The 24,965-nt window shown below is 44.5% G+C and overlaps 1 protein-coding gene across 1 annotated transcript; it reads left to right on the top strand.

Annotated features, from left to right (window-relative positions):
- The first annotated feature begins 1,958 nt into the window (after positions 1–1,958).
- Positions 1,959–22,985, top strand: ZNF502 (zinc finger protein 502). The gene is given in 6 exon segments (XM_019633139.1): positions 1,959–2,247; positions 3,659–3,865; positions 4,000–4,518; positions 8,698–8,776; positions 9,281–10,866; positions 22,067–22,985. Coding segments are annotated over 3 exon segments (2,400 nt in total). The 5' UTR covers positions 1,959–2,247; positions 3,659–3,865; positions 4,000–4,518; positions 8,698–8,721; the 3' UTR covers positions 22,826–22,985.
- Positions 22,986–24,965: the final 1,980 nt, after the last annotated feature.

The following is a 24,965-nucleotide window of genomic DNA, read 5'->3' as shown; positions in this document are numbered from 1 at the left end:
ATTAAATGGTGGGCACAGACAGCCCAGTTTTCTTAAATGTACGTGCGTAGAAAAGACCGGAAGGAAATAACAAGTACAACTGGTATTATGTGGTTAGAGTTTTCTGCATTGCCTACATTTTCTGCGATGAGCCTGGATCTCTTATGGTCAGGAGGAGGAAAGTGAATAAAAGAGAAAGATTGTGGCTTGTGCAGAGTGGTGAGACGTTTCTGGGGAGTGTGGAATGGGTGTGGGGAGCAGTAGAATAAGGGGCTAGAGAAATATTGTCCAGTTACCAAGGACCTGATGCCAGGCGAAGGAGTTCGGCCACAGAATATATGTAACCCATGTTTGTGACACGTAGTCGTGGCTGAAGTGTGGAGGCTAGGTGGGTGAGGGGGGAAAGGAATCCTGGAGACCTCACAGACAGCTTTTGTCAGAGTACAAGAGAGACCATGGAATTCTGATGGGGCCAGAGAAGGGACGCATGGAATGAGCAGGTGTTAGGGGCAAGCAGCAAATTCCCAAGCTAGAAATCCAAGCCTCCACACTCTGGTGAGACATGACCTGTGACAAGTGGGGCCTGGCCCAGGCCTGAGGGGCCCTGGTTTCCTTGGGCCTCTCTGGGACCACTGTGTGCTCTCTCTCAGTGACACACCTCTGTGGTGTTGGGAAGAGGGTGGGGGAGGCAGCCCAAGCCCTAGCTAGCCAATTGGAAGCTTGTAACCACCCCATTAGTTGAGGGGTTCCCGTGTGCTAGGCACTGCACTAAATGCCAAATGTTTGGGGTTTTTTTAACTTAATTGGGGAACAGTGTTTTTTCTAGGACTCATCAGCTCAAGTCAAGTCGTTTTCAATCTAGTTGTGGAGGGTGCATCTCAGTGGCCCATGTGGGAATCGAATCGGCAACCTTGGTGTTCTGAGCACCGTACTCGAACCACCTGAGCCAGCCGGCCGCCACCAAATGTTCTTTATCTTATTTAACCCTCACCTCAGGAGGGAAGTTCTCTTATCCCATTTTCAAAGCCAGTAAAAACTGGATTAGAATAACCCAGGCCAAAGCCTGTGCCCCTTCTCCCAAGCTACTTCCTCAGTGTGCCTTTAGGCACCCCTCTCAGCTAACAGTTGGGATACAAAAGCAAACAGTGAAGAGTATACTAGTCTCCTTCCTGGGCCAGAGCACCCCAGGTAGGAGTACCGCAGCAAGAACCATGGTAAAATTATTGACGATTCTTCCAGAGATAGCCCACACATTTATAATCTTGTGTATCCCCCCCCTCCCCCAGGAGTTTAGGACACACATTGTCTACACCTTGCTTTTTCTCTTGTATCTTGGAGATGGTTCTATTTTAGCCTATAAGATCTACCTCATGTTTTTTTCACTGCTGTGTGATGGTCCATTGTGTGGGATGTCCCATGATTCATGTAGTGAGTGCCCTCTTGCTGGGCGTGTAGGTTCTTTTCTATCTTATGTCAATACAAACAAGGCCATACTGCATATCCCGGCACACTCTCCTCTCTATGTGTGCAACTTTGCAGGATAAATTGATAAATCAAAGGGTAAGTGTATTTGATATTCTGATAGAAATTGCAAATGTGGTTCCCAGTGTGTGTATGAAAATAATTTCTCTGAATCCTCTATAAAAGTATAGTTTTCTGATCTGATAAATGAAAAATGCTCTCATGTTTTGCATTCAGTTATGAGTGAAACTGGCTATCGTGTCTCGTGTTTAAAAGCCATGTGTATTTCTTTTGTGTGTGTGTGTGTGTGTGTGTGTGTGTGTGTATGTGTGAATTGCTTGTTCATGTTTAACAGTTTTTCTGTTGGGTTGTTGATCCTTTTAAGAATTGATTTGTACAAACTGTAGTAAAGAAAATACTATCAGCCATATGTGTTGCAAATATTTTCCCCAGTTTACAGTTTGCCCTTTTAATTTTTGCTGTTTGGATATTTATTACACAAATCAAAGACTTCCTCTGTTTAAGACTATTCATTCTGCCATGATTTCGTCTCGTCCTTTGAGATAAGTCCATTTGAAATTCATTTTGGAGTAAAGTAAAGACCCAGTTGGGTCTTGGCCCCACCTCCCGCCCCTTCTCCTCCGGGGTGCAGCAGGAGGAATTGAGTGAGAGGACCACCAAGATAAAGATAACCTCCCGGCTTCCTAGAGCTGCCCGGCGAGAACCTGCAGCCGGGTTTTTCACCTGGGCGGGCTCTCTGAGCCGCACACAGGCGCTGTAGGTGGCGGTGCTTCCTCCTCATGTTGGGTGAGCTAGGGCCCAGGTTGGGTTAGGGCCCGAGTGGGCATCGCAGGGGATGAGGCAGCTAGTTGAGGAAGCGGGAGAGCCGGAGCGGGAAGGTGTGCTGGGAAAGGAGGAAAAGGAGAGGGCTGCAGTCGGGCGATGGATAGGGAGGACGATGCTGCAGCCCAGCCAGCACTGGGAGAGGACGTGCTGGGAGGCAAAGCGAAGGAGAGGCTGCAGCCGAAGGCCAGTGAGGGGAAGGAGGAGGCTGCAACAAGGGTGGGGAGTGTCGGGAGTGAGGCCAGGGCCCGCAGGGGGAGAATCACCAATGGGGACGGGGAAGAGCGGAGACGAGGAGGAGGGGGTAGTGGGCAGGGAGAGAGGTAAGACGGGATGTGTGTGTTTGGGGTGGGGGTTGAAAAGGAGAGCTCAGACCTGGGCAAGGGCAGCTTCCAAGACCCTGGGACCCTGATTCTACCCAGCTGATTTCCCTGGTCCATGTTGCATGATGAGATTATTCTTAGACCTCCTGGTGGGGAAGAGGGCATTCTAGGCTGGCCCTGCCTCTCACCAACAACCCAGGACAAACCCCTACCCTCCCGGAACACCAGTCCTCCCCACCTCCACCATGGTGTAAGGCTTTGAAATGGCTTTGTAGTCATTAAATAGCTGCCTGGTTGCACAGGCTTGCCATATTCCTGCTGGAGGACATGGATAAAAGAAAACGGAGCCTTACTTGATTGGGAAACATTTTTACTTTCTCAGTTGACCACGGGCACAGTCCCTGCTGCCAGCCTACGCCTGGAGGTCAATGGGAGGAGCTGTGAGCAGCCATTTCTTTTTGTCCCCTGGTGGTGGTGGGCCCTGAACTGGGCAGAGCAGAGCCATCAAATGCTTCAGCCTAGCCCAGTCCTTCCCATGGCACTGGGGTGGATTCCCCACTGTTGGAAGAGTTACGCCAAATTTACCTGAAGCTTAGAGAGTAATAAGCAGAGGCCTTGGCTGATGAGAGGACAGGAAACAGGTCAGGGAGTGGAGATGTGAAGATATAACTCAGTTCCCAAAAAGCAGAATCTGTCTAGAGTCCAAGGAGCCACTGCTGAGGAAGGAGCCAGATGGTTCTGTGACCCCCTGAGGCAAGAAGAAGCTGCGAGGGGATGTCTCAGGAAGTAAGAGTCTCTGGCAGGGTCTGGACCAGAGGCAGGAGCAGGATGAACGATCCCTGGTCCCAGAGTAGCTTCAAGAGGCTAAGGGGGCCTGGAGCACCTTTCCTTCCTTCCATCCTTTTGAGTACCACTGGGTCTTTGGAACAATGGGTGCCCATTATCATGAGCTGTGTTCTTAGGGGGTCCCAAGGCTGGCCCTGCCTCCTTCAGTAGCCAATGACCATTGGATGGGCCAAGTTTCTGGTGGACAATGTTTCCTGTCCCTTCAGGTAACACTCTGAGTCCAAAGAAGCCACCACCAGGAACACATCAGGCTTTCCTCTCTGCCATCACTTGCGGTCAAGTGAGAATGAGATGCATACTAGGACAAGCCCTGAAGAGGACCTGGAGGAAGACCAGTACCTGGCCTTGGGAACACCACCAGCAGGGCTGAGGGTGGGCATTTCCCATTGCAGCATGGTGGGTCACAACAGAAGGTGAGAGGTGGGATGATGGGCTGGTCCCAGGAGAGGGTGGTCAGAGCATCAGGGGTTGCTGGGGTAGAGTGGGACTCATCTTCTGGCCCTCTCATAAGCCATTCTTTGTTTCCTCATGGGGCTTGGGCCCTTAGATGTGTGAGCCCAGATGCAGTAGGCTCATTTCTTATTATCTCAGTGGTCAGCTGCTACCAAGTGCCAAGCGCCAGGCATCCATGGCGGGACAGGTTTGTAAACTTCCATCCCATGGTATTACTGTGATCAATAACTAGGCTGAGCTCCCTGTCCAACAGGAGAAGGTGTGCTCTTTGGGAGGGATGCTTCCATGAGTGTATGGGACCAACACCCCCTCTTAGAGATGACTCTTCAGTATACTTGTATGCCTTTTTTGTCTTCCGGCCCCAGACTTTGCCTTGTACTTATTGTGGGCTGTTCCCACTGCCCACCAGCTGAGGGAAGGGTAGAAGATAGAGCCAGCACTTTGACCGTCTTTAGCTTCCCCTCCCAAGGCCACCTGTGGACTTCTCTTCAACATTTCTTTTGATGTGTCAGACCCAGCCTGGCAACAATAGCATGAGATCTAGGATGAGAAAGTCACCGTGAGAGCAGGGCCAGGACCTCCTCTGACCTCAGCCCTCCAAGGCCAACAGAAGGTGAGAGGTGGGACGATGGACTGGCCCCAGAAGAGGGTGGTGCTGCCCGGGTCCCATCTGGTTCCTGTCCTGAAGGCCAATGCTGGGGAGGTGCTGCTGAAGTGAGGGCCTAGGAAAGGCTGCAGGCTTAGAAAGGTTGCTTTCCACTGGCCTTGGCCCCAACCCTGCTGACATGTGGGTGGGCCTCTTGGGACCCAGGTTTCAGGGCTTTGCCTTTCCCCAAGGCTGCTAGACAAGGTCCTTGTGTGAGTCAGGAAAGGCTGTTTACCTCCTGGTTAGTTAGCAAATACCACTGAGAACCACACCAACATGCCAAGCTGTCAGTGGAGAGAGGCGCCAGAGTGAAAGTGGCCCACAGCTCTGTGAGCCGACCCAGCTCCATATGCCAGGCTAGGCTGGAGGACACAGGGTTCTGTTTGCCAGAAACCAGCAGTCCATCACGGCACCACAATTTGGGGGCACGATCCCAAATCCTTTCTAAGGCACCCACAGTGAGACCTGGTCCTGTCTCTCAAGAACAGTCCAGCAGGGGGCGCAAGACCAACACCTGGCAGGACCGCAAATGACAGTGGTCCATTCCGACTACTTCCCAGGACTCTTTCCAACCCTTACGCTCTCATCTAGTTTTCATTAGGGATGAAGTTGTCACTGTGTTCTGCGTCAAGGTGGTATGTAATCGGATTTCAGGAACACGGCTGGGTTTGGAGGGAAAGGAACCCCGACTCCCCTTTGAGGTCTCCATAGAGATGTTTCTCCCGCTTCCTAGAGAAGCAGCCCAGGGAGGCGGGAGAGGAGGGGCGCGGGGCCGCTGGTGACGCACTTCCGCCTGCGCCACTGCTCTTCCGGCTGCGGCGGGGAACCAAGCGTCCAGGGATTCCCGGCGCCTCTGGGACGGTAGTTGCCGTCCCGAGGTCATCCCCCGGGCCTCACGGTGAGCGGGCGGGGCCCCAGGGAGGGGAAAAGAGCGGCTCCGCTGACAGCCTTTAGGGGCGGCCGGCCGGCCGGGCGCTTATATAGGAAGCCTGCTCCGGCCTCGTTCTCCCCGGGATTGTTGGCGCGTGCGGCCGGGAGCTCCCGGCGGCCACAGCACTGCACTCACCAGGGCCCAGCACCGGTCCCGGCCCAGAGGAGACGCCCGAGAAGATGGTGGAGTGAATGACGAATGAATTATGATTGAGTGATCGATAGATGAGCTAGGACACAGGTTCGGAAACGAAATCCCGGGACCCAGAGTTCTCGGTCTGGATACCAGCTACTTCCCCCAATCTGCCCTGCAGGTCAGAAACTTTTATAGGGACCCTCGTAATAGGGGACGACAAATAGTGCTAAGCGAACTAGGTGGGGAGTCTCGAGACCTGGATTGTAATTCCCTGGGATACAGAGCCTGTTCTTGATCTCTAAAGTTGAACAGTCTAATAATTCCTGCCTTCTTTGCTTTACAAGGCTCAGTTGACAGAATGCATGTGATAGCACGTATGCAAACGTCAATGCCTTCCTTCAAAATTTTACTATCCGTTACTTGCCAATATTACAGTGAATTCAGGGGTGGGGTTACAGAGTGAGTGACGCTGGGGCCTCCCAAACGAGAAGATGCTTCCAGTTAGTGCTTGTGAGCAGATTTTTATGACTACACTACGTTTATTTAGCATTTAACACGTACCAGACATTGTTCGAAGCAGTTTTGCTAATTTATTTAACCTTCCCAACAATATATTATCTGTAGTTTTTAACAAGGAAATTGGGGTACAGAGAGAATAGATAACTTGTCCAAGGACACATTGCTAGACTCAAGGCTGCAGAAGAGATAGATCCAGCATGCAGCTGCAGCCTGGGTGAGTAAGTCACTTTGGCCAACCAACAAATCCAAGAAAGGCTTCAGAGAGGAGTAGATTTCAGTGTGGTCTTATTGAAAAAATTGTTTCAAATTCTTGAAAAACTTCACTGGGCTTGCCCAGAATCCTTTGAGGGGGATCATTGAGGGGCTAAGGAGGTGGCAGTGGGGAGAAAGATTATAAGGTATGCAGAGGAAGCCAGCTGCCTGTTACTTTCAACAGGATGAAGCCATTAAAAGCTTTCCTTTTACCCTTCGCCATAATACCCATCTCACCCCAAATCTGGATTGAGACAGCCTTTTAGCATCTTAAAATCACTAAAAATCAGATAATTCCACACTAGGCATTTTTGGAAACACTTGTACATTCCTTTCTGGTGAACTTACAAATCAGGGAGTCAGCAAATTGTGGCCATTGTTTTTGTACCACCTGTTTTTGTAAAAAACATTATTGAAACAGCTTTTGTTTACATATTGTCTAGTTCTGTTTTCAGACTACAAAGGCAAAGTTGAACAATGACACAGTGAGATCATATAGCCCGTTTAGCCCATGAAGCCTATAATGTTTGCTTTATAGCTCTTTGCAGAAAAAGGTTGCAGTTTGACACAAACTGCAGACAGCTCAGATGATCCACAGTTGGAGGGGACTGGTCGTCACCAAGATGTCTTTTCTTCTCCATAGATTTTAGTGTCAAACATAACAGCGCTTAACACCCTGTTGAGTGCCTATCTTGTGGCAGATTTTCATAAATGCTTTCCTTGGATTAACTCGTTTACTCAGGGATTCACAGAATGTTAGAGCTAGAAGAACTTATGGATATTATCGAATTTGTCACCTTTTTCAGATAACCTGTTATGTAGGCCCATTCATATGGGCTATGACAGAACACAGTTTCCTGACTCCCAATCCAATCCACTTGTATCTTATTTTGAATGGGAGGTCAGTAACCATATCTATTGGGTCTGGCTTTTGTTTTTGTTTCTGTTTTGGGGGGTATTGAAATCCATGAGTGAAATTTGTCATTTTTAAAATAATTTTCTCTGATTATAAAAGTAACGCATGTTTATTGTAGGGAAAGTGAAATATATAGAAGAGTACAAAGGACAAAGTAAAGTAACCTGTTAAAGATCCTAGAGATCAGTGTGTTAACATTTTGATGGGTTTCCTTCTGTCCTTTGTGTGTGTGTTAAATATCTACACATATTAATAATAGTTTCTATTTGAATGCTTACTTAGTGCTGGTATATGTGTGCATATTTTTGTCTTATGTTTTGTTTCCTCTTTTAACATTGTATTTTCTTATGAATATTCTTTGAAAACATTATTTTTAATAGTTTCAAAGTCTGTCACATTGATATGCCATCAGTGTTTATTTGCCTGTTTTGTTCTTTTTTTTACAGGTTTAGTAACAATGTGATCTTTGTACATAAATCTTTGCTCTTCTGTTTGTATTTTTTCACTTTTTTTGTCTGATTACAGAATTTTTTTTTTTACAGGAAAATTTTCAAGCATTACAAAAATACAGGCTTTAGAACAAAAGTTTACAATAATCTTATTCTTCAAGGTGATCATGGTTAACTTTTCATACACACTGTTATGAGATTTAAGACATTTTTGGATGAACATTTGTGATTTTGACATTCCAAACACCAGAAACTCTGTTATTTTTGCAACTCTTTTGTAACTCAAGAATTATTTCACAAAGTGTTTTATTTAATCTGCAGCCTACAGTTATATTGAGCTGTGCCTGAAGAAAAACTGTTTGATATGACATTTAGAGAAAGCACAATCAGTGTATCTCTAGGTTGTATGAAATAGAGAGTTCCCTATCTACTCTCCAGTTACTTGACATATAGGGGAGGTGGGTGGATCAGACTTAATGCAATAGCCTCGCTATGAGGCCATTTTCCCATGTGACTTTTTATTTTGTCAATTGACTTTTCATATAGATTACAGTATAATGGACAGAGTGTAGTAATTGACATGAATATTGCTATCCATTTTGTAGTTCTCTTTATCATTAAAAATAACGTTCTTGATTATTATTATCTATATCATCAAGCAGTTGAGTGTTTGTTAATATGTCAGTTTGTCTGGCTGTCACTTTATACACAGCTGACAAGTGGAGTTTGTGAACCTAGAAGGCTGAAAGCCAACCCTGATTCTTGCTGATGTAGTCACATTGCCGTTTTGACAGGGTCTCTGTGAATTATTAGATAGTATCCCTAGGCAACAGCTCTTTCTCATTTTTCTGTTTACTGGGACAATGATATCCCCTCCCCTACCTTCCCCCCCCCCCTGCCGTGAGCACAACTCCCAGTTTTCCAACCTTGAGGTATTTTTACAGTTAAAGCAAAGAGAAGATTTGTGGATGTTGAATATGCAAAGAGCTGAAGAGAGAGAGATTGGAAAAGAGATTTGTCCAGGTGAGTGATTAAGGGACAACCAGTGGGAAAAATGGCAGGGCTTTGGAAATTTCATGAGAGAAACTGAATGAAGCTCAGGAGATAAAATTACCCTTCGTTTTAGGGATGTTGGGGCAGATGTGGGTGAGCAGCTCCTGGGGCCAACTTTTCCCCAGGACTCATTTTATCTCTCACCTCCAGCATTTGCCCTTGAACATTCTTCCACTATCCTCCATTCTTTGAATATAAACCATCATGTTTCCTGTCTTGCCCTAATCATTAGCCTGTTGTTTCCCCTTATCTCCATTGTCTCTTGGTGTCTGTAGTTGCCCTTTCTTAGGGTTTCTCATTCATGGTGATCACCTTATCCTGATGGAAATCTATTTCACCACTTGCAACTTTGAATTACTTGTCCCACTTGCTTTTATTGGTCCTTACTGAGACCTGTCAAAGTTAGGTCCCAGAACGTCAGGGGCCCCTACTCTGCCCTGAACAAGAGATATTCATTCTGATGGTTTCTTTCAGGTTGGGTGAACAAGCCTGTTCCAGAGCAGGATGCCTCTGAACTTGATTCACCAGGGATGGTAGAGAAGAGATTCCAGGAGGATGAATCCCAGGATTCTACATATGAAGAAAAATGTGCATGTCAGAGCATGGAGGAAAACTCTCCGGGAGAGGTTCCTGGGCCATGCTTTTTTGAGAAAGGAGTTTTTGGGGGAATAACTTTCATCCACAAGGAAGCACCTCCTGAAATGATTAGCCAAGAATATAATTTTGAGAAAAGGTTGCTTCTGACTTCAAGCCTCGTTACACATCTCAGGGTTTCTACAGAAGAGAGCCTACATCAGTGGGAGACAAGTAGCATACACACCAATGAGATTTCAGACCAAAGTAAATGCCCCGCCCTCTCCACACGGAAAAAGTCTTGGAAATGTAATGAATGTGGAAAAACATTTACTCAGAGCTCATCCCTTATCCAACATCAGAGAACTCATACTGGAGAGAGACCATATACATGTGAGGAATGTGGGAAAACCTTCAGTCGTAGTTCATTCCTTGTTCAACATCAAAGAATTCACACTGGAGTGAAACCATATGGATGTGAGCAATGTGAGAAAACATTTCGATGTCGATCCTTTCTTACACAGCATCAGAGAACCCACACTGGAGACAAACCTTATAAATGTATTGAGTGTGGGAATTCCTTCCGCAATCATTCACATCTCACCGAACATCAGAGAATTCACACTGGAGAGAAACCTTATAAATGTAATAGGTGTGGGAAGGCATTCAATCAGAATACACACCTCATTCATCATCAGAGAATTCACACTGGTGAGAAACCTTATTTATGCAATGAATGTGGCTCTTCTTTTCGCAAGCACTCAAACCTTACACAACATCAGAGAATTCACACGGGGGAAAAGCCGCATAAATGTGATGAATGTGGGAAAACTTTCCAAACAAAGGCAAACCTCTCTCAGCATCAGAGAATTCATACTGGAGAGAAACCCTATAAATGTAAGGAATGTGGCAAAGCGTTTTGTCAGAGCCCATCCCTTATTAAACATTTGCGGATTCATACTGGAGAGAAACCCTATAAATGTAAGGAATGTGGCAAAGCTTTTACTCAGAGTACCCCACTCACTAAACATCAGAGAATTCATACAGGGGAGAGACCCTATAAATGCAGTGAATGTGGTAAAGCCTTCATTCAGAGTATTTGCCTTGTTCGGCATCAGAGAAGTCACACTGGAGAAAAACCCTATAAATGCAATGAATGTGGGAAGGGCTTCAATCAGAATACCTGCCTCACTCAGCATATGAGAATTCATACTGGAGAGAAGCCCTATAAATGCAAAGTGTGTGGGAAAGCCTTTGCACATAGCTCCTCTCTCACTGAGCATCACAGAACTCACACTGGTGAGAAGCTCTATAAATGTAGCGAGTGTGAAAAAACCTTCCGCAAGTACGCACACCTTAGTGAGCATTACAGGATTCACACTGGAGAGAGACCTTATGAATGTGTCGAATGTGGAAAGTTCTTCAGACATAGTTCAGTTCTTTTCAGACATCAGAAACTTCACAGTGGTGAATGAACCTGGAGTCAGGTGTGACAGTTTCTCTGGAAACAGTGGCTAGGAACCTGGCTGGGGGTAGAGGGTTAGGTAGAGCTCCTGGAGTGAAGGATGAAGGAGCCTTGGCTACTGCACTCAAGAGTATTTCCAGAAGTGTCGGTGGGGGCTTGGAGAATGCAAAGCCCACTCCAGGTGGGCACCTGGGAGTACAGGGTAGAAAAGGAGTTTTGCTTTTCAGATAAAGTCTTGCTGCTTGCCACTCCTCTCTCTCCGTGTGACTCTCATACCGTGAGGTGCATTTTTTAAGTTAGTGCTTATGTTTCCTTCACTAGACCCCTGCTCCACCTTCCCAACTTGTCATGTGTGTTCACTGACCAGTAGGCTGAGGTGCTTTTGCAAATACTTGGTCATTGTGAAAGTGGCAGCAGTTCTGAGTTAGTGCTGAGTAGCCTCCAGATGTCTCAGTCAACTCTAACCATGCTGCTGTGGGGAAGGCTGCTTAACCTGTAGAAGTGGTCCCGTGGCAGGGAGACAGAAACAAGGGAAAGACAGTCCATATTCAACAAATAAGGGGATATGTGGCAAGAACTGGGCTGATTGCTACAGACAGGTTGGTAAAGAAGGCTTTTACTAGGGTGAGGGAGATTTTCCTGAGCCTTTCAAAAAGCTGGAGGATGACGGGGCTAAGAAGGAAATAGATCAGTGGAGACTTGATTGATGTCAGTTTGTGGGAAGGGATATTTGCTCAGAGGGCCACGGAGAGAAAGGCCCAGCCTTTGTCTCAGAGGAATACTGGCTTACCCAGGAAGGACATGGTCTGTGCTAGGCTGCTGGTAATAAAAACTAAGAGGCCACCGAGCAGGAATCATGCATATGACTGAGCAAGCCACCAACATATCTCTGCAATGGAGTGAGGTGTACAGCTGTCTCGTGTTACTTTGGCTGGATTACTGGTTCACAAGGACCAAGGGAGAGGGACCCACGAAGATTAACAGTATTGAATAAAGTGGAACTCCGTTGGCCTTTAGGGAGGGGAAAACATTAGTGATGAAGGAAAACAGCCTTTTAGGTTGGTTATAGTTGGGGCCTGCTGGACCAGTTCTTAAGAGCGTGTTGATCACTGTAGCAGGGAGGACTAGGTTTCATGTAATTGTGCCGTTGGTGCTATAACCATAGATTCATTAGATCTCAGATGTTTCTGTTTCTTCTTGGCTTTATCTTATTCCTGGATATTTAACCTTCCCTGCAGGTTAGGGGTGTGTAGGGAAATACTTCTCATGGGATGAATTTGGAAAGAGTTCTATAGAGGATTACTTTTTTTTTAAATCCCTGAAAATCACGATGTCATGGGTTGCTACTGACTTTGATGGTATTTTATTCTTTTGAAAGAAAGGGCATGTTTTTTCCTCTATTTCCCCAATCCTTTTCATGTTCTTAACTGCTACCCAGAGATTCAACTCTTGAAGATTAAGTGAGGACAACCTTTGGTATTTGAAATCGTTCCTATGCTCTGAAGCTTATACAGTTTAAAAAAATATCATTATTAAAAACAAAAGTAAATCAATTCTGGAATGGTTATTTGGAACTCAGCATTGAATTTTTTTCCAGAGCAACTATAGTGCTTTCAGCCATTAATTACCGTTAATGGGAATGTAGCGGAAATATCACATACACTTGTCCTCCAGCTGTGGCACAGAGCAATTTATAATTGAATAAATTAATATGGGCAAAAATAGCCCAATGAAAAGTTTATATTTTGTACTCATAAAAATATACACGAGTATAGTCTACTGAAAGCAAATGTCAATGTATTTATACTTTGCAAATGAAAAATAACACTATAGAATTCATTGCTGGCACATAGTAAATGTTCAGTAAATATTTATTTGTTGAATTAATATATTCTAATCAAGCTTTGCCCTCCAGAAACTTCAAGAACTTCCTGATATGTAGGTATTTAGCATAATATTTATACATTGCTATCTTTGGAGTCTGGAGTGCAGGTAAAGAGGATATGGAGAGTTTTCTTGAGGAAGAAATGGTAAAACCTTAAGGGTGAAAGATGAAGTTTTTGTTAGAAATAGTTTCTGAAATGGAATGGGCACAACTCTTGAGTTTGTAATTCTCAGGCTAAGAGTGTGGTACCATTTTCACTTCCTAGGGAAACAAGAAGGAAAAGGACTCATCACCTTTCCACTGCCCTCATCCTGTATGCTCACATTTGCAAATATTTGTTCCTAATTTTCTCTCAGTTGCCAACCTGCTATGTAGGTCACTCCAGATTGGCCCCAAGAGGAATTGCCCTCTTCCTCAATCTTCCTTCTTAGTCTTCATATCACATCAACCATTATATCCTGTGACATTATCTCCTAAATCTGGAAGCCATCTTTACTTACATTGCTTTACTCCAATTCACCAATTTATTTCCTTGAGAATTTTCATATTTTCCTAACCAGTCTTCAACTTTCTTGCCCCACTAGGCCATCTTTCCCATTTCTTCTGGATGTCTTTGCAAGACAACTGTGGCAGCTCTAGTGTTCTCTCGCAGAATAAAGTCCTGGCCCCTTAAAGAGGCTTCAGAGGCCCCTCATCTGGCCTGTGCCTACATCCTCATTCTCAGCTGCCATTCCTGCCTTGCACATTCTGTTCCATGGCACAAAATCCTATGATTCTAAACCTCTGGACTCTACTTTGGCACCTCAGTACAAACTACCTGTTGCCTCAATAACCTTCCCTGCTTCTGCTGGCCCGGAAAGCTCCCATTGGTCACTTATAAATGAGCTCAGGCGGCATCACCTTAAAGATGTCTCTGACCTCACCTATTTTTAATTATTTCTGTATTTTGTATCTTCATCATTTTATTTCATGTTACATACATTGTAATGACTTGTTTACCAGTCTTTCTGTTCCCAGGAACTGTCAGCTCCATGAGGGCACGGGTCATGTGCCATTTATTCATCTTTGTATCCATAGTCTAGCACTTACTAGTTGCTCAATAAATATTTGTTGAGCTCAACTACGATACTGAGTCAGACATTTCTCCATGCCAACTTGTGACTTTGGTATAGTTACCAGCAGAAAGGAGGTATAGTGAGTACATGAGTGTGTCACCAAGTGTTTGCAAGGAGCAAGAATTCTGAATCTCTCCCCAAGATACAGAGTGTGTGGTTGTATTAAGCAGAGGATCCCACAAGAAGAAATAGTTTGTAGCAAAAAAAAAAATTTGTTAAAATTAGGCATTTAAATGTCGCACCACAGTTGAACAAACTGCTTTCGGATAGGTTGATGTCAGGGTCAGCAGGAAGAGGGAAATGCATGCAGCTGTCGAAGTATAGCTCTGTCAACGGAATAATATCCATGAACTAAGCATGTGCTGGACAGTGATGCTGACCAGGCAGGAGAGCAGTTGAGCTTGGAATTCCCAACATGGAAGTACTGAGCTCATGGCTTTCCTAAGGCTCTGGAGTGATCAAGAACTGGAATATGTGGCTTACTCAGAGTGTGCTGAAATTTAGTGACTTCAGAAGGACCCAAGGGATGAGGCCACATTTAATTCTCAAAACAACAAAAGGGAAACCAGGTGGTTGGAATTGCCAAGGTCACATAGCTAGCTAGTAAGCGTTAAGTGAAATTGAAACTCGTGTTCTCTTGCACTTTTCCTTCAGATTTCTCTCTTGGTTGTACATCTGCTACATGATGCCTTGTTAATTGTGTCTTTTATGACACAAGTATATTGACCACTTAAGACTCCAACCTTGCCCTACTCCTAAGGATGGGAGGAGCTCACTTTAGATGAAGCTTTTTGGCTCTGAGAATCAGACCTTCCTGCATGTTAAGTGAAGGTGAGAAATAAGTTGATTTTGCATTTTGATCTCATCATTGCTCCTACATAATGCAGAAATCTAGCCTTTATCCCAGGTGGTTTGTTTTACTCCCCTTCAGCTACTGGTCACAGTAGGGCTAAGGTCATTTTAGTTTTGTGGGATGGTTTTAGTGTCCATCCCTCCCATCCATTTTCCACCTTTCAGTGAAAGGGGCTCAGCCCAAATTGCTGTTAAGAATGATTTCTGTTTCTAGTAACCTGTTCTGCCTAAGGTACCCCCCCTCCAGGGTTAGTTTCCACGTAGCAGAACCTGTTGATTTAGAGATTCTTTGAAGCCCAACGGAAAAAAAATTGACTAGGTCTAGGCTCTCTGGCCTGTGGGATGTTAGGGCTGGGGTTAGAACTTGCTGATTCCAAAGTAGTGCTGAGAATGTGACACTGGTGAAAAAAGGCAAGCTCAACATTGTTCCCTGGCATGTCAGCTGACAATTCTTTCCTTTTTTTAACCAGAAGGTTAGTGATGGTTTCAGTCTGTGGCATCTGCACACCTGATTTCAGCTCCTAAATTAGGGACTCCATTTTGGGAAATCAGCCCATCTGGAAACTTGAGCAGGTAACTTCTCTGCTGCATCTCATTCATTTATTCAAGTGTTGACTCAGTGTGTGCTGCTGCACACGGGAAGTGATGCTAAGCAGACAGCCCTATCTTCCTGAGCTGCCCATGGGTAGGAATGCTTGGAAGCGGATCAGGTGCCCTGCTGCCTATGCCTTTATTCCTGGGATACATCTGTCAGGATTAGCTCTTATGTGCAAATATTCCTGAATGAGGACCAGCAAGATCTGAAGTTTTGCAAAACGGGGACAGGGGCACTAACTTGAGAGCTGGAAAGGTCACAGAAGCCAGTGCAGAACAATGAGGACCTATGAACACTATAGGACCAACATTACCAAAACCAAACAGTTTTTAAGCACCAGAAGTTCTTGGTAACTTACATGAATTAAGTTCATTTATTCCTCACAAGAACCCTATGGACTTTAGTACCATTACTATCTCTGTTTTGTAAGTGAGGAAACACGCAGAGAGGTAAAGTAACTTGCCCAAGTTCACACACAGAATCTGGGGCTTTAGCCCAAAGCAGAGCTTTTGTTCTTTTGGCCAATTCTGAACAAGGTTCTGAACAAAGGTTCTGAAGCAGTAGGGTGGCTGGGGTTCCGGTGAGGAAGCCAATTTTCAGGCAGGTGAGAATGAATAAGGAAGGCTGAAGCCAGTTTTGTGAGGGCTTAGAGAAGAACTCCAAAGAACAGTAACATGGAAATTTTTAGGAAGAGAACTATGGTCGTGTTGCAAGATGAATTAACCTGTAGTAAGAGCTTCTTGTGGCCGGCCCCCACTCTCACCTCCGTTCACCCTCTTTATTTCGAAAGGGGCACGTTGAGATGGGTTTGCTTGCTGTTTCTGGAGCCGGGCTCCGGAAACGGGCTTCAAAACTTCAGGCTCCGCGCTCCGCAGGCACCACTGAGACGAAGGCGCTCCCGCCTTCCTAGAAAGGAGGTGGCAGTGGTTCCTGGCCGCGGCGCGGCCTGGTGACGTCATGGCAGCCGGGCGCGTCAGAACTTGCTGGGGCGCCCAGACTCCGCGGAGTCTCGCTGTGTGCGTGTGGGCGGCGCCTCGGGGAGCCCCGCTGAGCGGAGTTACCCTGCCGGGCTGCGGCGGTCGCCTCCCGCGCCTCTTTTGGACCCAGGGCAGGCGGTCGGCAGCGCTTCTTCCTTCCGGGCGAGCAGGCTCCTTCGGAGCGGACGCCAAGCGTCTGGGGCCAGCTCGCCCTCGAGAGGGAAGCGAGAAGGCTTTTGGAGAGTCCCAGTCTGGGAGTCCGGAGACCTGGGTTCCATTTGTATGTACTTGAAGGGGCAAGCGAACTTCTGGGTTCTACAGTTTTTTGATTTCCAGACTCGAATAGTACGATTCCTTGCATTGTCACTCCACAAAGTGGTGCAGGTTGAATGAGTATACTGTATGTGAGTTATCTCCTTTCATTAAGTTTTTATTCTTTGTTTTTGTTTTTTTAGCTGAGCCATCCTGCCACCTGTTGGCAGCTCAGCGGCTGCTCAACTCAGGCCGGGGAATCGAACCGCTGTTGCTCAGAGTTCAAACTCTTGAGCGAGCTCTTAACCAACTGAGCTACTCGGCCGACCCTAAGTTTTTATTCTTTAATAGCAACGGAATAGGTACTGTGTGAAGACTTAGAGACCCAATAATGATTTAAATACTGAGGTACTATTTATCGAATGCTTACCAATTGGTAATCTACATACGTCCTATGTATTAACTCATTTTTGCATCCTCACAACCCTATGAAGACTAGTATCTCCATTTAATATTTGAAAACACTGGGAGACAGAAAGGTTAACTTACTCAAGATCGCTTAGTTAGTAAATGGCGGAACAGGGATTCAAACCTAGAGAGTGCTAGCTCCAGGGCCCATGCTACACTGGCCTTCAAGTTTAGCAGAGGGACAGAACGTAATCAGAGTATTAAAACACTGGAAAGTGCTACAGTAGAGGCGAGTGTGAAATTCTTTCCCAATGTTGAGGAAGTGCCCTGGAAACATTAAAAAAAATTTTCCACAAGGAGGAGATATGGTTCACATTTTACCTGAATATTAAAATTTGACTAGAAGTTTGAAAATCATTAGTTCAGTGTCAAGAGATGCAGTGGATTGGGCTGTTTTAGAGTGGAAACCAGGTCTCTCTGCCTTTTAATACTGTTAGTTCCTTTTTTATTCAGAGGGGTCTTAAAACCTTTCCTCTTAGGAGGGGTCCTTAACATCTTCCAACAGACTCCCCTTAACCTTTTTGGAGATTCTGCTTCACACGGAGGCAGTCTTCTTCTCCTAAAATCCCTCCACCTCTGATTGTGGGAAAATAACTGCTGGGAATTTTCCCTGCTGTTGACTCAGCGGGTTCTCAAAAGGAGGTGCTCTCACTGCTTGACACGTGGTAGCTGCTCAGTTAGTACTTTTCAAATAAAATAACGAAATAACCAGTGTCAATCAAAGAGGGACTGAGAAGGCTTGATTTGAGGTTTTTGCTTTTTTCCCATCTCTTTTTAGAATCAAAGAATCACAGAATGTTGGTACTAGAAGAAGCGTTACATACCCAGTTTTTCAATTTCATTTCACAGATAAAAAAAAAAAATCGTGGCTGAAATTGAGTGACGTGCTTCAGGTCACTGAAGTGGCAGAGGGGAGACTAGACTCCTGACTTGACTGATCCAGGGCTTGTCTCACTGCCCTTTACTGTAGCCCCACAGTCTTTGACTTTTGAAGTAAGTGGCTTCTCCACTGGATTGGGGGTGGGGGGGCTTTGGGCTCCAATCTTATCTCCTGTGGAAGTATTTTTACCCCAGGATGCTTAATCCTTTGGAGCACCTGCCCTCTTTCTTTGTGCATTGTCATGTCTCTCTGAAGTCTACTCAATCACTGACATTTTTGTTCTTCGTGATAATCTAGGAGAACAATGATATTCTTTCATTCAGACTTAAAATAGTCATTTGGTTAGGGAAGGGATATTCCTGGGTTCCCCTGAATCCAGAGTATGAAGGAAGTAGTCTGACAATTTATGGGTGCTCTTTCTCCTCTGTGCCTCAGATTCCTGCCCTTCCTCAAGATAAGAGTCCCCAGGAGACAAACCAGTGTTACTTGTGTTCCTAACAGCTTGTCTCTGGGTAAGTGAAATCTAAGTGGGGAACCCAGGATGGGTTGTTATAGGGGTACTCATTCAGCAGTGGCAGCAGACCTATAGTGGGACCCACCAGTGACCACTGTACCTAGACCCTTCAGACTGAAAACACAGAGCCACCCAGAAATGGGACCGTCTTATTCAAATCAGAATGAGAATGGCCTATTGTGCAAGGCGGCTATGGAGTAATTTAATTGATGTTAGGACAGATCAGAGTGCGCTTATTTCTTACCACATGTACTTAACCTGTAGCAAAACTAGCTATCCCTCTCTGCAGTCATCTGGTGGGACACCTTGAAACCAACTCACTGAACTTCTAAGTGTAATGCCTTAACGGTATAGTGGTCAGATCAGGAAAACTGATACTAAATTATTGGAAGACCTATTGCAAAGATGATTAAATGTTTCCTTAGAGAATATGCAATGGGCTCCTGGCTCTCTTTGGAACAAGAGCCTAAGTAATCACAACTGTCATTGGTACTGGCCATCAGAAAACAACATGGAGGCTGGATATCTGTTAAACTAGGTAAGGGTAGTACTGGGTGAATTGGATTTTTAGATTATGGGAACTCTGTGAATAGATCGTGACTATGTCCTGAAAAATACAGTCTAATATGTACACATAATATATGTACCTATGTGTGTCTATGCATTGAGAGATGCCTAGAAGAAAGTTCATCAAAATACCAACCATTGTGGTGGTAAGATTTCAAGTAATTTCATTTTTAGACTAAGCGTTCCAGAATGAACATGAATTCTTTGTATGATAAAAAAGAAAACCTTGTTATTTTGGAACAATAAAAATAAAGGAAATAAAAGTGTGGTTAAGAGTTTTTTTTTTTTTTTGGTTTGTTTTTCAAGATTTTATTGGGGAATTGGGGGAGGGACCAGCCAAGTTGTTGTTCTTCAATCTTCGTTGTGGAGGGCGCCAGTTGCCATCTGGCTGCCCTTCGGTAGCTCGTGGCCTCTAAGCTCAAGGTGCTGTGTTCAGTCTTAGTTGCAGGTGGGTGTAGCCACCATCCCATGTGGGAGTCGAACCAGCAGCCTTGTTGTTTGTTTTTGTTTTTGTTTTTAGCTGAGACACCCTGCCACCTGTTGGCAGCTCAGCTCAGGCTGGGCATCGAACCGCTGTTGCTCAGAGCTCAAACTCTTGAGCGAGCTCTTAACCAACTGAGCCACTCGGCCGGCCCAGCAGCCTTGTTGTTAAGAGTGCACACTCTATCCCTGAGCCACCCGGGTGGCAGCTCAGCTCAAGGTGCCCAGTTCAGTCTTAGGTGCGGGTGGGCATAGCCCACCATCGGACAGGCAATCTTGTTGTTACACTAGCTGAGCCATCCTGCCACCTGTTGGCAGCTCAGCAACAGCTCAGCTCAGGCGCAGCATCACTGGCCCATGTGGGAATCGAACTGGTGGCCCTGTTGCTCAGAGCTTGCGCTCTTAAGCCAACTCTTAACCAGCTGAGCCACTCGGCTGGCCCTAGAGTTTTGGTTTTATGTTTAGCTGTTTAAACCACTTGAAGTTTATATCCATACTGGAAGTTTATGCACTGCATAGAGAGATGGGTTTAGGCAAAATAGTATGTTTAACAACCACTGTGGTACAGGACTGCCCAATTAGCTCAGTCTCTAACTGTAAACAATTTGGGCAGATAAACCAATGTGTACCAATTGATTCTCAACCCTTGTGTGTACTAACATGAATGATCTCTAAGACACATTCTTTAGTGAAAAAAAGGGCAAATTGCATAGCAGTACCTATATAGAATTTTATTTATGTAGAGAAACAAATGCTGTATTGTGCGTTGAAAAATATGTAGAAAGAAAACTCAAAGAATATACTCCAAGGAAGGGAATAGGTTTGTTTGAATAGGGTGGGGCAGTGATTGTTATAAAAATTACTATTTTATCTTACATATTTCCATATTATCTAAATATTTTAAAGTGAGGATATATTCATGTGTAACATGATTAGAAAACTGAAATATAATGGTGCCTCACAGAATAAGAATGTGTCAATGTCTCCAGCACCATCCTGTAAAATATTGCTCTGATGTGCGGTACGTGAATATCCATTTTGTGATTCCGTGTGTCTTTATTCAGAGAACCAGGGTTTCAGTGTTTGATGCCATTACAATTATCTAAGTATTCTACTCTCTAATTCTGTGCTTCCTAAGGAGTGTCCTGAAGACAATGATTTGGATTCCATATAATTTTTCTATAGTGGAGAGAATGTGTTAATCAGCTGGACATTGAGCATAAAAATTTTTCATTGTAAATTAGTAAAGGGAATTTGTTTTCTATATCATTCTCCTTGTGAATTTGATTAGTATACATCAGATTCTGAAGCATTTTTTTTGGCTTCAAAAGTGAGGGTCAGATCCTGGACCATGATGCTACAGTGAAGTTACTGTCCAAATAGGCGTTTCTTTTAAGGACCACCCATATCTCTTCTGTAAACAAAAAAGTGATATCTTCTTTTCTTTTTTTTTTTTTAAGGATTTTATTGGGGAACAGTGTGTTTTTCCAGGACCCATCAGCTCCAAGTCAAGTAGTTGTTTCAATCTAGTTGTGGAGGGCGCAGCTCAGTGGCCCATGTGGGGATCAAACAGGCAACCCTGGTGTTATGAGCACTGTACTCTAACCACCTGAGCTAACCGGCTGCCCCGATACCTTATTTTCTTTCAGTAAACAGGACGTTAGTTTTCAAACCTAGAGATTTTCCAGTTGTACCTAGTGGGAGAGCTATAGATGCTGAAATGTTTGGAGAGAGAGAAGGAGGTTCAAAGAGTCACATATCAAGGTGAGTAAGGAAGGATTGATGAAATGAACCTAGTAAAAGTTATAGCCTGGATCACCTTTGAAATCTTGGGAGAAAAACTCTTCACAATTATCACGAGTCTACCAAGATATTGCTTATAGGCAACCTAAGGAAATATAATTACTTTTCACTTATTTTTTGAGGAGTGAAGACTATAGGTGGGTAGTAATTTTCCCCAACACTTAATTTACCCAAGATTAGTATATTTATCTCTTTCACATTCTGCAATTGTTGATCAATGTGTGATCCTAGATTACTTGGATTAGTTTGTAGTATTTGAGTGTTTCAGAATCAATCATGTTAGGGAATTTTATAGATTTCTCCAAATCTGTCATTACTTAATCTCTTTCTCCCTATCACCTATTCTAACCTTTCCCCCAGGTCATGGTGATCCCCTTTCTCTATTATTGAGAAGAAGATAAAAATCAAGACTCCACACGCAGGTCCCCTGTTCTGCACAGAGGTCATTTTTCTTCGTGAGTGTTTTTTCAGGCCAGAAGACCAACCCTGATGGCACAGTGTCAGATGACTCAAGGAAGATGTGGAGAGTCAGAGTATGGTCATCAGGGGTTCACATTTGGAGAAATTCAAGATGCACGCTGAACAAGGAACAGGAGGGGAAATCCTGCAGGAATGATTGAGAGGACGGCACATGCACACATACAAACCTTTCCCAGAAGTGTTACGCTAACGATAGTCATCTTTGGCAAGTACCTTGTAAGTATCATGAATGTGAGAGAAAGTTTCCTCTAAACCTGAACCTATTGGACAGATGCTCCTTCACTGTGATACAAGCAGATGAGTTCCAGCCAGATGCCACTGCAAATGAAACATCAGAGACTTAACATGCAGAAGAAACCTTACAAGTGTGGTGAATGTGGAAGACTCTTTACTCAGAGATCATCTCTTACTCAGCATCAGAGGATTCACACGGGGGAGAAGCCCTATGTGTGCAGTGAATGTGGAACTTGTTTCCGTAAACAGTCAAACCTTACTCAGCATCTGAGGACTCACACGGGAGAGAAGCCTTATACATGTGATGAATGTGAGAAAGCCTTTCAAACAAGAGCCGTCCTTGTCCAACATCTGAGAATCCACACGGGTGAGAAACCCTATAGATGCAACGACTGTGGCAAAGCCTTTTGTCAGAGCCCATCCCTTACTAAACACCTGCGGATTCATACTGGAGAGAAACCTTATAAATGCAGCGAATGTGGCAAAGCCTTCAGCCAGAGCATATGCCTTACTCGTCACCAGAGAAGCCATTCTGGAAATAAACCTTATAAGTGTAATGAATGTGGGAAAGCCTTCAATCAGAGTGCGTGCCTCATGCAGCATCGGAGAATTCATTCAGGAGAGAAGCCCTACACATGTAATAAATGCGGGAAAGCCTTCACTCAGAACTCCTCCCTTGTTGAACATGAGAGAACTCACACTGGAGAGAAACTTTACAAGTGTAGTGAGTGTGAAAAAACTTTCCGCAAGCAAGCACACCTTAGTGAACATTACAGGATTCACACTGGAGAGAGACCTTATGAATGTGTCGAATGTGGGAAACCCTTTAGGCACAGTTCAGCACTTGTTCGACATCAGAAGCTTCATGCCAGAGAATAAAACTTGGGATATAACCAGTGTGGAAAGACTTATATGAAAATGCCATTTTTTCTAAGTTCCTAGGAGTTTAAGACTCAGTGTTCAAACAGCTCAACCTGGAGCTGGGCTGCCGTGAGTCGCCGGCAATGGTGCAGGCTGCAGCCCTTGCTGCAGTGGGTTGCTACGGGCTACTGTGTGTAGCCAGCAGCCAGCGTGAGTGGCCAGCAGCCGCAGTGAGCGGCCATCCAGAAACCAGCAACTGATCTGCCTCGCCCGGTTAGAGCACCATGATGGTGCCAACTTGGGCCAGTGAAGCAACGTCCTCCACAACTAGACTGAAGAACAAAATGANAGAGCACCATGATGGTGCCAACTTGGGCCAGTGAAGCAACGTCCTCCACAACTAGACTGAAGAACAAAATGACAGCAACTTGTCTGTTCCCCCTCCTCCAATTCCCCAGTGCTGTTCCCATCCCCCAATAAAAATCTTAAAAATAAAACTCAGTGTTCAGCTGGGATGAATGTTTTGTATGTTTGTAAGTGGCAGTGTGACCTAAAGTTAAGAAAATAGACTCATTACTAGACAGCCTTGAGCTTGATGCCTTCTCTGCCACTTGATGTGTGTGTGAGACCTTCTCCTCTGAGTCTCAGTTTTCCCCATCCCCTTCCCCCCAAAGAATAGTGAGGATACTTGCTAGGGTTGTCTTGAGAATAAAATGAGATGTATATAATAAATGTCATTAATTGGTTTTGAGTTGTAGATATTCCAAAAGTTTATAAATGTGGCTATTACAAACAAGCAAAGTTCAGCATTAGTATTTTTTGGTTCTCATAGTGTATTTTTTCTTATGAACATTCTTTACATTCCTGTGCCATTGCCATCTCCTAAGATTCTGGCCACTTCTGACTTTACTGTGCTGCTCTCCCTTCTCTTACAGAAACCCCAGTACTTATAGAGAAACCTCTCCTTCAGATGGTCCCGCAAGTAAGTGAGAAACAGATGTGGTTCAAGGACAATTAATTATTCAAGGAAAAAGTGTGTCAAAATAAATTCCACAGGGAACAAAGTTTAAAATGTAAAAATAAAAACAAAGAGCAAAAGAATATAGGTGATTCTCCATCTGATACAGAAGTTGGTAAACAGAACAACAAAAAAAGACATTATATAATTTACAAATTATAAGAAAAATATGGGTAAACGAAAATGAACAAAAATTCCAAAAAACACAAAATAGCCTGTTAACATATACAAAACAGTTTAGTTTCCCTGGTAAAAAAAATGCCAATTAAATTTGACTATTAAACACCATTTTCAATACATCAAATTGACAAAAATGAAACGGCTGGTTCCAGCCCATGGCTGGTGCACTGTTAATATGGATGAGCTGGAGTGGGGTCTTGTAGACGATAAATGAATAAGACAGTACAAACCTCTCTAGAAAGCAGTTTGAAAGTAAGCATCAAAAGCTTTAAAGATATTCAAATACTTTTCACAATAGATGTAAATCCAATCATTAAGCTGATGCCTTAAACTTATACTGTGATGTATGCAAATTATTTCTCAATAAAACTGGAAAAAATAAGTCTAAGAATTAAAGAAAAAAATACTCAAATATTTTGATCCAGTAATTCTGCTTCCATTAATTCATCCTAAGGAATCATCAGAAATACATTTTGAGGTTTCTGTACAAGCATGTTTGACCAGTCTTACTTAGGCTGCACGCAGCAGGAACCTGATAGAGGCTTAAATAAGAGGGTGTTTATTCTTCTCATGTATCAATTCCAGGGGTTGGCAGCCCAAGGCTGGTGCAGCAGCTCTTTCTGGCATGCCATAGGATCCAAGGTCCTTGAGTCTGTCCACTGTACCACCCACAGCTAGAGGCTGCCTTCCTTATGCCTAGAAATGGGCCAAGGTTTGGTGTCTGTGCCCCAGACAGGATGAAGACAGAAAGACAAAGGTTCATGCCTGCCAAATCTCTGCTTTTGTATCAAAAAACCTAGTAGTGGGGCCGGCCGCGTGGCTCAGTTGGTTAAGAGCTCACTCAAGAGTGTGAGCTCTGAGCAACAGTGGTTCGAGTCCCGGCCCGAGCTGAGCTGCTGCTGAGCTGCTAACAGGTGGCAGGATGGCTCAGCTAAAAACAAAACAAAACAAACAAACAAA

Source organism: Hipposideros armiger, unplaced genomic scaffold, assembly GCF_001890085.2.
Source record: "Hipposideros armiger isolate ML-2016 unplaced genomic scaffold, ASM189008v1 scaffold_18, whole genome shotgun sequence".
NCBI classification, from domain to species: Eukaryota; Metazoa; Chordata; class Mammalia; order Chiroptera; family Hipposideridae; genus Hipposideros; species Hipposideros armiger.
Note: the sequence above shows the minus strand (reverse complement) of the source record. Positions and strands in the feature narration are given on the sequence as shown.